Below are 17,484 nucleotides of genomic sequence, written 5' to 3' on the forward strand. Positions count from 1 at the left end.
CCTTCGCACGCGCTGCCCACGGGAAGCGCTTCTCATCAACACCACCGCTTCACACGCGCCTTCTCGTGGTCATCGAGTCTCTCTTCATGTCGGTCTACTTACGCCGCAGCGCACCTGCTTACTTAATCAGCTCATATTTACTACAATTCATATTACTACCAAAGCCGCTCACCTTACTTCGTGTCACATTGCTGTGTTGCTATCGCATTCATTGCTTCGCCCTTAGGGCGAAACTGTGACATTTTTTTCAGCTATATACCGTGTATGACTCACCGTTTTCCAACTCACGCAGCGTAGGAGAGGAAATAGCCCTGAAACCTTTGTTGGGATGCTTAAGGGAGACCCGAGTACAGCATGTCATCGCTGACATCTTAAACCACCCGACGCTGACGCGAGCGCTTCTTCCAGTGAGCAAGCAAGAAGCAGCATCGCGAAGTCCTTTCGCTGTCTCTCGTGCAATTTCGACAACGCTGTCTGTGCTTCGATATATCCTCCGATGACGTCAATCCTCGCCGCCCTGTCGTGCACTCTGTGCACCGTCATCTTCCTAGTGGTGACGGATGTCTGGTGCCTGGACAACGGTCTCGCCCTGACGCCTCCCATGGGCTGGTTCACGTGGAGCCGGTTCATGTGCAACGAATGTGCACTGGGTCGCCACGAGAATTGCCTCACATGAGTGACGAGTGGGTTAGAGTATTAGGCTTCGTGCGTTCTACAGTGTTTCGGTCACGTTACAACGATTGCACCAAGAAGTCTTTCCGTATGGCTGCTACCGTATAGGAAAAGGTTAACGTATTACGAGTATAATTTTGTAATGGGAGAATCGATGAAACTCCTTTTGCGGCAGCAGCCCTTAATCAGAAGGCAGACATCGAAAGAAATAATAATCATCATCATCAGTCACATATCTCCACAGCAGAAGGAGAAATGTTTCCACAAGAGAACTCCAATTACCCATTTTATGATGGACCGAGCCGACCACTTAATACTAGCAAACTTCATAATTTTATCATTCCACCTCAATATACGCCTCCATAAACTGACGTTGCCTTACCCTTGGCAACAATTTTGTTCTTGTGATAGGCCACCGGTTATGTATTATGCGGATCATACGATTTTTTAAACACGACTTCACGTGCGTATGCTAATCGACATGAAATTATAACCATAAAAAATAGATAGTGTGACTCATTGCTGACCTATTTCTCATTTTGTGAACAAGGCTACCGTGTGCGAGCTGGAACGTTAACCATACTATATCTTTCGTGGTCGCTTTTGGGGTCTCGTTTTATTTCATCATGTTCCATCACGACCTGACGGGATTCCTTCACACCCTCAATTTCATTCCCGACATGCATAGTTGAAGAATGAAGCAAACCAAAGAAACAAAACTAAAGAAAAAGATAAGGAAAGAGGAACCACAACACAGCGCTTGGTGTAGTGCATGAAAAATTTGTATTTCTTCCTCGTGACTTTTAAACGATGCAAGTCTGGTGAAATTGCGAGCAATGTCGCAACAGCACATAAATCGTTCGAGGAAAAGTTTGTTTCAATGAACGCGCGTATATTGAAAGTTGAGGCACAATGTGGAAAAATTGATGATATCAACAAAAGGCTCAGTCTTGCACAAGAGGCAGTGAAAGGCATAGAACGCAAAGGCGATGTTTTCTGCTCACGCCTTGACGACATCGAAGACAGGGCTCGTCGTGATAACTTAATTTTCCATGGTGTTCCAGACAGCAAGGAATCATGGGCACAAACTGAGGAACAAATTGTAAGCCTAATGATGCAGCATATCGACCCGAATCTAAACGACAATATAATTGAACGTGCGCACCGATTGGGTGGTAGCTACCAAGAAAATAGGTGCCGACCCGTTATAGTCAAGTTTAGTCGTTTTAAGTCCCGGCAACAAGTCCTTTCACTGTAGTAATGTTACCGTCACCGAAGATTTTTCACTATCCACAAGACTTGCGCGGAAAAAAACTACTTGCAAATTCATTGCCCGAGTCGCCAGCCTTCGCGGTTCGGCATGATAAGTTGTATATAGGTAACACCTGTTACATGTATAACACCGCAAGTGATAGCGTGCAGATGAGGCAAACACATAAGAATAAACCTCCCGCCTCAAATGATAGTATAATCCAAGATAGGCCGTCTGATAGTAGCAATGGACCCGCTACTAGCACTCGCAGCCGCAAAAATAGTCCGCCTTCTGCTCATTCCAAACATTCTAACAAGTAACAATCAGCAGGGGGTAGGGATGATCATGTTTCTGCACTTTTCAACCTTCCTGTTCTTTTTTCCAACGTAAGAAGCGTTATGAAACACCGGAATCGGCTTAACTCTGTTGTTTCCTCGATGAATGCAAATTTAATCATACTAACCGAGACATGGCTCAACTCAAGTGTGGAAAGTACAGAATTTTTTCACGCTAATAGCACTTACGACGTGTATCGCTGCGATAGGGAAAGTAGGCAGGGTGGTGGCGTGTTGATAGCCGTATCTCAAACAATTCCTTCCTTTCAAGTAAATGTTTCGTCCGTTCTAGAAACTGTATGGGTAGGAATAGCAAGCAAACGCACGAAGATTATTCTGGGCGTATGCTATCGCCCTCCAAACTATGCGTCGCCATTCGTCGATGAATTGCATGACCTTCTCGGCTCTGTCGTAACCCGGTACCCTTCGTCACCTATTTTTCTTTTTGGCGATCTGAACTTTCCTAACATTAGCTGGCAGACTGGTGTTCCTTTGCTCCACCCCTTTTCAACGCAATGTCAACATTTCTTGGATTTGTGTGATTGTTTTAACTTTACGCAGGCTGTAACTGAACCTACCAGAATAACTAATGAATCAGTTAATACCTTAGACTTGGTTTTGACAACCCACCCTGACCTCATATCGCCAATTACCTATCTTCCTGGTGTGAGTGACCATTTGTTGCTACATTTCGACATTACTATGTCATTTTCGCGTGGAACTAAGGAAGATAAATGTATCCGGGACTATAGCAAGGCAGATTTTGTCGCTATCAACCAGGAAATGTCTCAGCGCTTAGATACTCTTTGTTCTAATTTTGATCGGCGTAGTGTACAAGAAAACTGGGATTTCTTCAGAAACCTAGTCTCTGATCTCACTAAAGCGCGTGTGCCCCTTCGGCGTGTACGAAGCAATAAAAAAAAAACGCCATGGTATAACACGAAGTTGAAACGTTTGTGTAATAAAAAGAAACGTCTTTTCCGCATGGCTAGGTTGCAAAACACTTCAGATCGCTTGGAAGCGTATCACAGTGCAGAAGCAGAGTATACGGAAGCTGTGTATACTGCTAAGAATCATTTTCATAACCATACATTACCTGAGCTTTTATCAAGGAACCCAAAGCAATTTTGGAACGTAATCAATTCCAACGAAAGTACTGAACTTTCAATCAACAATGAGTCTGGCGAGCCGCTTCCAGCATCTGAATGTGCACTTTTATTTAACAATATTTTTTCTGCCAATTTCTCGGGAAACACCGCTGTGCCTGTTGACACAGTTGTGTGCCATGAATATTACCCAATGTTTCCTATAATTTTGAAACTTCTGGAATTGTGCACTTAATTAATTCCTTAAAAACATCCTCATCATGTGGTACTGACAACATAAACTCAAAGTTTTTGAAACAGACATGTGCATATTCTTCTCTCTTTTTACACAAGATCTTTCAGCAGTCTCTTGATCAAGGAATCTTGCCGCTCGATTGGAAAATTGGTAAGGTAGTTCCAATACGTAAGTCTGGCAATAAACACTGCGCTCTTAACTACCGGCCCATCTCATTAACAAGCATTCCGTGTAAACTTATGGAACCTATATTGTACTCACATATAGCTAAATTTTTAGAATCTAATTCATTTTTTGCATCGGCCCGACATGGTTTTAGGCGTACATTTTCCTGTGAAACCCAGTTACTTCTGTTCACTCATCATCTGCACACTGTACTTGACAAACACTCCAAGATAGACTGCATTTTTTTAGACTTCGCGAAGGCCTTTGAAAAAGTTAATCACGCCTTACTAATGTTAAAACTCTCCTCACTCAATCTCGACTGTAACATACTGTCTTGGCTCGAATGCTTTCTAACAAACCGCCTCCAGTACGTCACTATTAATGGTCATAACTCACCTGAAGTAAATGTAACATCGGGAGTACTACAGGGTTCAGTTTTAGGCACACTTTTGTTTTTAATATACATTAATGATTTGCCTAACTGCGTTTCTTCTTCTGTGCATTTGTATGCCGACGACTGTGTACTTTAGAGGGAAATACGCAAGATAACGATAAAAATATCTTGCAGACAGACTTAAATAACATTTCAAGTTGGTGCGATAAGTGGCTCATGAATTTAAATCCTAACAAATGCAAACTAATGACTGTTTCTCGGCAGTAAGATAGCTCCTCAACGTACAAACTAGGTGACATCGAACTCGACCATGTATCATCATACCGGTACCTGGGGGTTACTATTACCTACAATATAACATGGAATACTCATATTAATATGATCAGTAACAGTGCTAACCGCACATTGGGATACTTACGACGTAACTTCAATAAAGCCCCACCTGCCCTTAAAATGCTTCTATACAAAACTCTTGTGCGCTCGAAGTTAGAATACGCCGCTGCAATCTGGGACCCTCATCACGCAAATTTAATTAGGTCTTTAGAATTAATGCAGAATAACGCCGGACGTTTCATTCTTTCTAATTACCATCGTACAGCAAGTATAACAGCATTGAAACAAGCTCTATCACTGCCATTTCTGTCACTGCGGCGCAAGTATTTCCGCCTTTGCCTCTTTCATAAGGTCTTCCATCATTTATCACTACGTACCGAGGCTATCACGCCACCCACTTATCGCTCATCCCGGATTAACCATAAACACAAAGTTAAAGGCATTTTTTTTGCCAAACAAACACATTTTATTTTTCTTTCATACCGCACACATCAAACGATTGGAACCACCTACCTGACGATGTTGTTTCAATTTCTAATTCTTTTTTTTCCTATTCTTTATCTGCGTACCTGCAATGTGATAGCACTGCTTAATCATCTCATGCATCTCTCCCCACTTCTCTCTTTCTGTCTTTTTTTACATGTCGCGATGCCTGCAATTTCGTTTGCTTTTTCACGTTTTATTGCGATAGCAATTATATGGACACTCAAAAGCAGATTTCTGCCGTCGCCGTCGCCGTGAGGGTCCGTATGACGTCAATGGAGATGAAATCGTTGCCGATGATAAGTGGTTCTTGAGGGAAAGGGAAAGGTTGGCGCTATCTTCTGCAGCCCTGGAGCCGCGCGCCGAACGCTGTATGTGCGAGTGAAAGGGCGCGAGGGGCGCGCGCTTTCACGGGGAGTGAACGCACGGCGGAGAACAAACGCGCGTTCTGCGCCGTGCTCGCTTAAGGGCTGCAGAAGTAGGCGTCTCTTTCCTCCTTTACAATCACCATATATGTAGAGCAAACGCGCCTTCTTCCGACGCGCGAGAGGCCGTGGGGGAGGGGGGGAGGGAGAGGGAAGGGAGGCGTCGTTTAGCTGCGGCACCAAGTGCCTATTTATATCAGAGGCTCCGGCAACAGTCACCAACGCCGCACGCATTTTGAGCGAACGCGGGCAAAACGCCGACGGCGTCGACAACAGTTCTGCGTGTTGCCGGTGCTGCTGCATGTCCAAGTTTATACAGCTGATAAAGCTAATATCATTACTCCGTATAGCTCTCTACAAATTTGCTATCGCAATTGATGCTTCGCCTTTCAGGTGAAACTGCGACAACTTTTTGTAGCGTTAGCTACACTGGCCTAGCCAAGCCCGTTTCGCGCGGCACATCAAGAGCCGTGCTGCGCATGCGCAAGGATCAGTGATGTCACACGGCTTGTGCACCGGAGCCACCGGAGCCGGCACCTCTAGAGTCACTGGAAAAAATTTTTCCAGTGACTCTAGGCACCTCTCGCGCACTCCGCCGCCGGTCTGCGCATTCCAGAGGAGTGACGTCGTAGCCGTGGTAGACGCACTGGCGCCGGCGCGCGCTCGCTGTGCAGTCGCCGTCTGACACTGCGCTGGAGCCGCTGCGCTTCTGACTGGCGTTTGCCAGTGGGGTATAGCCATGGAGAAGGAGAGCGCAAATGCTGCTCAACAGCGCAGAAGAACGGAGAAGCTTGACTCATCGGATCCCGAAGTAGTTGCCTGGCAATTAGCGGTTGAGCGTAGGAGACCACCAGGAAAGCTAAGAATAATCAGCTGAACCTTTGCTAACGCTACGTATATCCTGGCATAGCCGAGCTAAGCCACTGCAACTTTTTTCTCATGTTTTCTTTTCTCCCTTTCCCAAATTTCTGTTACGTTCATATTTTGCTACTAGTATTGTATAACATGATGTGTTTATTTCTGTTCTGTTCAGTTCAGATATATGTGTTTTAGCACCATTCTGTTATATTTCATTTCACTTTTACAATTTGTCGCTAATACTGTATAATGCTGCATGTTTCATTCTGTTCTTTTCGTTTTTTATATGTTACCCACTCCCCTCTACAAAGCCTCGGCGATTGAGCGCATCGAAAATAAATAAAATAAATAGTGGCCTCTTAGAGGTTCTTAAAAAATTACTAGAGGGAACTATGACGCTGTAGGGTCCAAATGCAAGCATGGCATGTTTCTAGCATGAAAATCGTGGTTATTAATTACATGTACTTGTTTATGTTTAGTCATTCTGTCGTCAAACGGTAAAGGACGTGTGACCAGTCCATCGTGTACGTCTTGCGGTGGCTGTGAGACACTTCAGCACCTGATATTGGAGTGTCCCGCTTTCAGTGCGCAACGCATATCGCTAAGTGAGGGACTATCATCTCCTTGGCCTGCGGTGTACGACACTAGATGAATGTTTATACGCCAGTGGTTGTGCGTCTCGACGCGATCAAGCTCATCGCGCTCTTTTTACTTAGAAGCAACAAACTTAGGGGCACGTTTGTAACCCTGCAACTATTTGTTTATTGCGATAGCAATTATATGGACACTCCAAAAGCAGAATTCTGCCGTCGGCGTCGTCACCATCGCCGTGAGGTTCCGTATGACGTCAATGGAGATGAATCGTCGCCGCGCGCCGAACTCTGTATGTGCGAGTGAAAGGGTGCGAGGGACGCGCGCTTTCACGGGGAGTGAACCCACGGCGGAGAACAAACGCGCGTTCTGCGCCGTGCTCCCTTAAGGGCTGCAGAAGTAGGCGTCTCTTTCCTCCTTTACAATCACCATATATATAGAGCAAACGCGCCTTCTTCCGACGTGCGAAATGCCATGGGGGGGGGGGGGGGGGGGGAAGGGAGGCGACGTTTAGCTGCGGCACCAAGTGCCTATTTATATCAGAGGCTCCGGCCACAGTCACCAACGCCGCACACATTTTGTGCGAACGCGGGCAAAACGCCGACGGCGTCGACAACTGTTCTGCGTGGTTGCCGGTGCAGCTGATAAAGCTACTATCATTACTCCGTATAGCTCTCTACAAATTTGCTATCGCAATTGATGCTTCGCCTTTCAGGTGAAACTGCGACAACTTTTTTTTCTATGAGAGTTGTCATCTCGCTCATTCTTTCCTCTTTCCTTCCCTCCTTTCTATCTTTCATTTCTATGTTTGTCTCCCCCTCTCTGAAGAGTAGGCAGGCGTTCTGCCCCTTCTGGTGGCAGTTGCCAGCATTGCTCCTCGCTCTCTCTTTCATGTGTATATGTTTACAAATCAAAGAATAATAATAAACGGTATTGTGCCACTGAAAATTGATAATTTGAAACAAATTATTGTTGTACAAACGTTACAATTCGCAATGATTGTGCGTGCACGCAGTCTTACCGCTTCTATGTTTAGAAAAATGAAATTGCATAGAAATTGAGCCCACCAACGGCAGAAGCGGCTTAATAAATTACAAACAGAAGATCGTCTCAAGCCACAACCACGAGTGGCAGCTCCAGAGTTCCCTCTGGTAATTTTAGTAAGAGACTCAATGGCTGGTGCAGCTGCCGATACCGTAGTCGTTCGCCGCCGTTTCATTGCGCAGTTTGTCAGTCTGCCGACTCGAAGGATTTTGGGTGTCGTTTCCAGCGTGCGCCTGGCGATGCCGCTTACAAATGCGTCTGATTCGTTTCCGGCAGAGAGGCTGCGACCACGAAGCCTGTCAGGCGCATCTGTACCGCGCCTTTTTGTTTAAAGAACTTGGAAGCATCTTATCGAGACACTATGAAAATAAAACTGTCGGGTTTTGTACGTCCCAACGCTGGCAAGGTGGGCTTTGAAGGACGCCGTATACTGGAAAGCTCCGGATGGATTAAGTTTTGAACATTATCGGCTGTTGAAAGGGCATCCAAAGCACAGTACATAAAGAGATGTCTTAATAACCGCGTAGCTCTAGGATCGTTCACCCATTCTTTATCGAGTCCTTGACTAGCCAAGGTACATATGTATATAAAGAGAGAGAATAATTAAATTAAATTCTGGGGGTTTACTTGCCAAAACTACGATCTGATTATGAGGGACGCCGTAGCGGGGAACTCCGGATTAATTTTGGTCAGCTGGGTATTTTTAATCTACACGCAATGCAGAGCACACGGGAGTTTTTGCATTTCGCCCCCAATGAAATACTGGCGCCGCGGCCATGATTTGAACCCGCGATCCCGTGCTTAGCAGCAAAACGCCATAGGCGTTAAGCCACCACGGCGGGAAGAGAGATGGAGTTGAATATCTTAAAGGTTGGCCCAGCGACAAACATACGCATAATACTCCAGGTGAGAAGGTGAGGGATGGAGGAAAGGAAGTGAGATAGAAAAAAAAAAAAGAAACCACAGACACATACACTATAGCACAAATGCACTGACACAAAAGTTATTTGCAGAGCCTCATTGAGCCCTGTGTCCCGCAAGAATGTTATGAATGCTTTAACCGGGCGCAATTGAGATTCCGGAGATTGCCACGGTCCGAGCTCGCCCCGCAGCTGAAATCGCGTGTCGTGCCGCTGTTCCAGCTTCAAGACACACAGCTGCAGAGGAAAATGTCTGGGACACAAGTGAGGCGCAACACGTGAAGTCAAAATAGTAATACCGCAATTTTCATAACAACGCACCTCATATTGGCACACCCGTCTCCAACTCGCCGTCTCTATTTCAATTCTCCCTGTATCGTTGCCAAGATCCTTGTGCCCGCTGTGGTTCATAATAAGACTTCCTTCTCAGTTATAGCATCATCAACTAGCAACACCACTAGGACTGAAGCAGGCCGCTCATCATAGTCGAAACAAAATGACCTATCGAGATTCGTACCGATCTCTTGTTCATAATATTGTTCACAATTAGCTGCATTAAAATGTTCAACATGGAGTACAAGTCTTCATTCATGACACACCTCTCAACTGAACTATCTTCATATGCAGTCCTTGAGAAATTTCGTATGCATTCCTTACATTTTATTCAAGCGAAGCTTGTATACGCTAACCTGTGCCGGCGATGCAACGCTAAAAAAAACCAGCTGCTCTCAGAGCTGCACAGGTGGACTACAAGCGCTCGTGCTCGGAACGTGCTCGTGCCACTGCTCCTAAGTCGTCGTCATCTGTTTCCACAGCTGGCTGCGTTGCCGGTAACCTTTCCAGCGTAGAATTTCACTTCTCTTCTGTCGTCGTAATGAGGACGCCGCGTTTACGGGGGTATGAGCCATTGCATAAGGGGGTATTATCCATTCATTGTCTCACATAACGGACAGATTTAATTTTGAAGAAATTTCATTGAAATCCATCCAGAATGAACACACTCGGGAAAGGGCTCGTCGTTGATGTGCCTATTCTAGCGTGAAGGCTTCCGAAGCCCAGGCGAAACGTCAGCGTAGAGCCGCCGACCCCGAGCTGCGGGAGCGCGATGTTGAGGCCACATGTTAGCGTCGTCTAGCCCTCCAGGAGCCCGACAACGGTGGTGCACGCCTTGGCAAAGCTAGCGCAAACTTCCCCGGTGCGACGGCCGGGTTTCAACGCGAGTTTCTCAACCGGAACTTCGGAGTCAGCTGCAGTGTGCGGGACTGGTTGTGGTTCGAGCACAACGCGGTACTTAGTGCAATTCGTTCGGAGAAACACAGAAGAAACACACGACAAGCTTCGCTTGCCTCCATTTCCGCGACAGGGGAAGGGCTACTGATTTATATTTATTTGGGATAACCTCAGATCCGAAGCATTACAGAGGGGAGTGGTAAAAAACAATACACACTCGAAAAAGAAAATGCAATTATAGATAATACAGGAACAGAATACACATAATAAGGAAAAAGAAGAAGCAAATGTAAATCCTATTTATGCAATGTTAACTAGGGCCATTCTAAGCAAACAAGATAAACACTAACTATTACTAGTGCAGAAAAAGAAACAGGAGCAGAAGGGGATTCTTTTCCTACAATTTTAGGTGGGACCTTTTTAATGTAGTTGCTGTTTTGAATCGTTGCAACTTCCGCGGAAAGGTGCTTCGCTTTTAATAGATGTGCATGGAGAGAGAGAGAGAGAAGTGACTTTATTTGCACCCGTCAAATAGATGGCGGGGTAGAGGCTTCAGCCTAAACCCGCACTCATCCTCCCTAACCGTCGGCCGGGATCCCTTGGGACGCGGCGGCGGACAGGGCGAGACCGATGACTTGTCGTTGAGCATTTTCTTCTTCGTTGAGTAGCAAGGACTCCCAGGATTCTCTAGATCTATCTGGCTCATCAAAACTAGGACAGGTCCGAACCATGTGGACTAAGTCCGCTATACCATCACAATGCCTACACCGAGGGCTAACACTGAGGGATGTCATTTGCTCAACAGTTGTGGGTTCGGAAATACTCCTGTTTGCAGCTTCCTCCACATAACTTCCTCGCTTTTAGTATAAGGTTCTTATCCGCTCTCGGGTAAGTCTTACGCCCCAGCTTATAATGGTTGAGAATTTCCTGAAAAGTGTTCAGTTCGTCCCCGGTCTGTAGGGGTTCCTCGTTTGGGGCTGTCGAGACAGCGCTGGGATCCCGGAAAGTGAGACCTCGGGCCAGCGCGTGCGCCTTCTCGTTCCCTCGCAAACCCTGATGAGCCGGTGTCCAGATTAGCGAAACCTGCTCCGCCGGGGGCTGCCCGACGGCTAATATGTGTACAGCTGCGGCTGAGATCCTGCCCACATCAAAATTTCTGATTGCAGATTTTGAATTACTAACAATAACTCTCACATTCTTTTGAGTCAAAGCCAGCGCAATGGCGACTTCTTCCGCTTCCGTTGCTCCTAAATGTCTGACGCTGCAGCACGAGGCAGAGCCTCCGTGCAATTACGGCTGCGTATACTTTGCCTTGCTTGTATTGGGCCGCGTCCGTGTATATCACATCCTGCCTGCCTTCCAGTCTTTTCTGCAGCGCCTCAGCTCTGTCCCTTCGCCCGCCGTCGCGATGCACTGGGTGCATGTTCTTGGGCAACGGGAGTATTCTCAGCCTGTCCATGACTCGCGGTGCGACTTTGCCTGCAGGTCTGCTTGGAACATGCCTGGGGATCGAACCCCAGCTGCTCCAGGATCCTTCTACCAGCCTGACTGTGCAGCAGTCTCTGATATTGCGATATTGTCGCCGCTTCAATGAGCTCGTCTAAGGTATTGGACACCCCGCATTGAACGCATTTGTGGGTTATCCGAGTGATGTTTGAAGTATCTTTAGCGTCTCTGTACAAGCGTGTTTTAAAGCGATGATTTATATGGCTGTGCGAAATCGTATATGGCTAGGCGAAATCACCTGTGTACGGAAAACTATCATCGTTAGCATTGGCTCGAGCGTCATCGTCTTCTTCCGCAGCTGGCTCGTTGGCGACCCTCGGGTTGCGCTCGTGCTCGGCACGCGCTCGCACCACTGCTCCCGCGCTTATCGTCGTCGTCTTCTTCCACAGCTGGCTTGTGTTGCCGCTCATCATTCCGTCGTATATATAGAATTTCACTTCTCTTCTGTCGTCGTAATGGGGAGGCCGCGTTTACGGGGGTACCAGCCATTCGTTGTCTTGCGTAACTAGCATAATTTTGAAGCAATTTAATTTCGAAGAATTGCAATGCGGCAATGGCGGGCGAATGCTGCTAACCACGCCGCCAAGCACACTCGAGACATTAACCGCAAGCCACAATGGCGGATTGCGGGCAAACCGTCAGTGACGTCGTTCTCTCCGTCGCAGCCGAACGTGTGTGTAACCTCATAATTGAGAAATACTTAACGAACCCTCGGGATTAACCAAGTGATAAACACCAGCGCTGCATGTTTCAGCTTCGATGGTTAGCCACTTTCACGGAGTGGAAGGGCCGACGAATGTTTTATTGTTTAAGGCACATTTGACGTGGGTGTTTTACGATGGCGTGTTGTGATTAGCGGTCAAAGTGCGAAAGGGAATGTATGTGTGTTGATTCGCTAAGTGTAACAACGAACATGATCCAGTTGACCTGGACGTCGCGGGGGTCGAAATCGTTCACAAATACTTAAAAACACTCGCATAGCTCATTGCTTGTCGCTTTGAAGTTAGCTTGCCTGTAGTTGGGAAATATTTATGATTTTCTTGCAGCTTTTAAACACCGAAGATATGTTTATATCAAATGACAAAAAACTCATAACTCAAAGTGTGCATGTAGGTGATATTGAAACAAGGTCTGGGTGAATTCTTAAAAGCAGGTCAAGAATGTTGGCGGTGGATGAAGTTGTTCTTGTGGGCTCTTTGTGGTCAAACGTTTTGGTAGAAGTCTCGAAGAGCTGTAGAACTGGGGCACCAAAGTTCCACTGATTGTTTAGAATATTAAAGTCGCCCAACAAAAATAAAGGTAAGGCTGGGTTTCGGGATGAGACAATGTTAGTAGCAACATGAATATCACTGATAAAGCTATATCAGTAGTCAGGGACACGGTAACAAGTCAGAACAATTATTGTTTAAAATAATTAACCGAATACAATCTGAATACATTGCGCTACAATATCCTTGCATACAGCAAACAGTTTCAGTCTGCTGTCGCGTTTCCCTGCTTGTTTATATTTTAGCATTTCTGAACGTTTAGTCTACGATGACGTGATAACGTGGCCGATTATTTTCAAGGCAAGTGCTCTTAATTACAAAGGCTCCTTGCACTACTCCCCTCATTACTGTCACGAAGGCGCTATTTTTGCTTTTCAGCTCTGTTTCAGTTCCGAACTCATCTTGAAAATGGCAGAGAGGATGGTTCAAGACGGGTACCTAGATGCCGGCTACGAGTACCTCATCATTGACGACTGCTGAAGCAACCCGACGAGGGGCGAATATGGAAGATTATTCGGTGATCCACGACGCTTCCATGAAGGGATGAAGAAGCTCGCTCAAAAGGTGTGTATAATTTGCTCAGTGTTGTGCTAATTTGGTCAATAATTACCCGTTTGATACTATACTTTGGCTTGGTTAAGAAGTCCAAGTGGTCTTTTTTGTCGCGTGCTGAGTGTGTTGTTTGGAATAACATGCTCATCGCATCGCAACGGCCTTTAACATCCTTTTCACAGGGTTTAATAAATGCGACACCGAGTCACAAACGGTACAACGTGGTCTGTTCATGGTGTAGATGTAGCTGTAGATCCGGGAACAATGATCATAGAGGACACAGGGTACATTCACGGGACATCGAGCGCAGCCCAACCACAGCGTCAGTTCCCGAAAGCGGAATCAAAACACATTCACTGCTTTCATGTGCAGATCAGCGGTTTCATCAGCGTGGTCATTTCCGCCGGTATCGCAGTGTCCTGCAAACCATTGAAAGATTATGTTGTGTCCCTTGTCATGGCTGCGATGATACATGTCTCGTATTTCTGAGGCCAGTTGTTCATTGGGTCCGTGGCGCACTGGGCTTTGTATGCACTGAAGGGTTGCCTTGGAATCAATAAAAACTGGCCATTGTTGCGGTGGCTCCTGTCTAACAAATTCATGGGCAGCATGGAGTGCAGCAAGCTCTGCAGCCGTCGATATGTACATAGATGATGTCTTCAAATTTATTTCTTTAAATTTCGCCAGGATAATGACTGCAGCCGCAGACCTGTTGAGTTTCACCGAGCCATCTGTGTAGACACGTTGTCGGGTTCTGCGCACGTTGTACAACGGCCCTAAGGGTCATTGTAATGCACAGAAGTAATTTCGTCTGTGCTATATACCTAAGTTGTCTGCCGTATAACCGTTTCTCATAAAAGGTTTACATAAGAAAGACAGGGTTGCTTGGACAGATGGCTGCGACAGCATATATAACAATTTGCGCCCCAATTTTTTTTTTTTTTTGAAAAGCGTGAGCGGTGATCTAGAGGAAGGCTTGGCAACAAAGGACGTAAGGGTCATTGTAATGTGTAGCACAGAAATACTTTTGTATGTGTTACTTGTGTTGTCTGCCGTATAACCGTTTCCTTTAAAAATATTTACAAAGGAAAGACAGGATTGCTTGGACAGATGGCTGCGGCAGCATATGTAACAATTTGCGCCTGAAAAAAAGTTTCAAAAGCATATGCAAAGATCAACAAGAAGGCTTGGCAACAACGGAAATTAGGATCATTGTAATGTGTAGCACAGAAATCCTTTCATCTGTGTTACATGTGTTGTCTCCCATACAGCCGTTTCTTGTGAAAATGGCTACATCAGAAAAAGCAGGGTATCGCTTGACCAAATGGCTGCGACACCATACGTAACAACTTCAAAAGTATGCCCAGCTCACTCTATCTGCCCATTGTAGGTCGCGTTAATTCAAGCCTTGATATGAGCGCACACGTGCGTCAACTAGACAAGAAGATCGGGGGATCGTAGAATTGGTCAACATCAGCGGAAATTACGACGTTTGTGTATCAGCGCTGTATAATTTCCCTTCTGATTGGGAAATAGTTTCATTGGAAGACGCCTTGCATTGAGTATACGCGCGCGCAGGCTGGTATTTTGTATTTGTTCTCTGTTCCTGTTAAAATGTCAATTAGTCTGCGCCTGTCCTGTCCCATTATTCTGTTTGCTTACGTCTCGGTTGCGCTGCAGTCAAACTGAAATAATATATCATTTACTTTCGAGGCTCGATCAAATGAACCTCGTTTGTGCGGCGTCCCGTAAGCTGGCGCACAATGACAACGTTGCGATTATAACGATGGGCGCAGACGGAAGTTCTAGTGAACGGGTGCTTATTTTTGTCGCACGCCTAAGCGCTCATCCCCAATAGATAAGTTTTGGGTATGATTTGCTTTTATTGCGAGCGCAATTAAATGGACATTCCAAGCGCATTTCTGCCGTCGTCGTCGCCGTCGCCGTCACCATGAGGTTCCGTATGTAGTCCAACGGCGATAAAATCGTTGGCGAGCGCCGTACGCTGTGGGTGCGACTGAAAGTGGACGAGGGTGAGCCGGCAATTCCGGCTCAATGTAGTGCACGCGAGGGAGGAAGGCAGGCCGGAAGCGCGTGGTCTTTCGCGCGCGAGGCACGGGGGCGAGGCCACGGAGAGGAAGAGGGAGAGGGGGGGTGCGTTATGCTCTGTCAGCTGCTGGTCACGGCGCGGCCGCACGAGCGCCGTATATTGAAAGCGATCTACGACGTGGGCGAAGTGCTCGCCCGCATGGCCCTCATCTTCAAAGCGGTCTGCTATGGGGACAAAGTGCATGCGCCGAGTGTCGGTAGCTTCGTATGCGCTGTGCTTTCGACGTTTAGTTCACGTTGAAACGCGACGAGAGATGGCGCGAAGGTCAATTTGCCCGCTACTGCTGGCGCGCTTTCTCACTCCGGTGTTTTCACAGCGAGTTTCCGCGGTCATCGAGCGAGATGTGTTCATGTTTACCTGTGCGCGCGTGACACCGTGTTTGTCTATTTAGTTAGTAAGCGAATGTTTACAACTTTACACGGCCCATTGAACTACTATCCTTGCTTCGTATAGCTCTCTATAATTTGCTATCGCAATCGATGCTTCGCCTTTCGCGCGCAACTGCGACTTTTTTTTTTCGTAGTGTAATTCTCAGCTCGCTGCCTCACTAGAGCGACGGACGTCCTGTCAATGGTTGACCCAACACAATTTAAAGCATGATTCTTGAGAAACGAGATTAATGGCTTAGCGGTATGTCATGAGACGAAAGTAAATATGCACATGCGGTGTAGTGCGGTGTAAAGCTAGTGCTAAGAATTATGCGTTGGAAATTATTCAACACAAGGCCGTAATATTTATCATTTTCGAAACTCCGCTGGCGAACAGCGGATGCGAATTGTCGTATATACAGTTGAAGGTTGTTTTCACCAATGAATGACAAGATAAAACTTTGTTTCGATACGTCGACGCCTACCGCCTGCTAAACATGCTCAAAAGAGGGTAATCCGACCGAAAAGAGGTTCTGGCTATATATAGGGTGTCCTAGCTAACGTTAGCCAAGCTATTCAAGGAAAAATAAGGCTGAAAAAAAAAAAAAACACAGTGTAAGATACAATCTTAACACTTACGGTTTTGTGTAGACAGATAGACAGACCTTTGATGACCGAACAGTGTAGGTTTTATAATTGTATCTCGCACTGTGTTTTTAAAATAATTTGTTTCGTTGAACAGCTTGGCTGTAACGTTAGCTGAGACACATGGCAGAATTGCGATTTTCTCGATGTTTTAGTCTGATTACTTATTGTTATATTTTATTCTCATTATAATCAGTACATAAAACATACCATCAATATTTACGCTATAACCATGATCATCGACTGCTAATTGTATTGAAGTCGCCAATCAAAAGATGAATGCACCGCCAATTTTTTCAGTAAAGGTTCGTCAGAAAGGCCTCAAATTTGGCATCTACACGGATGTTGGTCCCAAAACTTGCGACGGATTTCCTGGAAGTTACGGACACTACAAGACCGATGCTCGGACATTCGCCGACTGGGGTGTGGACTACGTAAAAGTGGACGGCTGCAACGTGAAACCGTCGGAGATGGATACGTGTACGTGCAACCATAATTTCACTTAATAGTATCCGATTCATGCAGGGTTGAAACATCTTTAAAAGCCACAGCATTAAGCAATACGGCATTGAAATATATATACTTTTTTCAGCAAGATGCGTAAAATTTATTCGCTGTTTCTATGTTGGAAATCATTCGGTACATTTAAATTTTAAGTTCATTCCAAGAAAAGGACATTTTCTCTTAGGACGTTGTAACGGCCCTTCCCTGATTTTGGTCATCAAGTGCACAATTGAGAGCCTTGTTGAGATTCTTGAAAATACGGTAGTGCACTCAGCTGTCTAACTACTTGGAAAGATGGTGGCGAAACTACAATTTGTTAACTAACGCGACAGCTCTTCATAGCACCACGCAGTTATATGGGCTGCGACGCCATCACCACTGGAGCGCGTGCGCCAGCTTCCTGAGAGTTGCTTCTTCCGTTGAGACCAGTGTGTATGTCGGCAAAGGAGATTCTCGCAAGCGCTTTATGAGCCTAAAAGAAAGGTTGA

The 17,484-nt window shown here is 46.0% G+C and overlaps 1 protein-coding gene across 1 annotated transcript in view; it reads left to right on the forward strand.

The window, feature by feature from the left end:
- Window positions 1-496: 496 nt before the first annotated feature.
- The window catches only part of LOC119448283 (alpha-galactosidase A), a 31,830-nt gene continuing 14,842 nt past the window's right edge, over window positions 497-17,484 (forward strand). Inside the window, 3 exon segments of the mRNA XM_049665145.1 lie at window positions 497-676; window positions 13,196-13,381; window positions 16,798-16,972. Of these exon segments, the coding sequence (XP_049521102.1) occupies window positions 497-676; window positions 13,196-13,381; window positions 16,798-16,972 (541 nt within the window).

This window comes from Dermacentor silvarum, chromosome 4, assembly GCF_013339745.2.
Source record: "Dermacentor silvarum isolate Dsil-2018 chromosome 4, BIME_Dsil_1.4, whole genome shotgun sequence".
Classification (NCBI taxonomy): Eukaryota; Metazoa; Arthropoda; class Arachnida; order Ixodida; family Ixodidae; genus Dermacentor; species Dermacentor silvarum.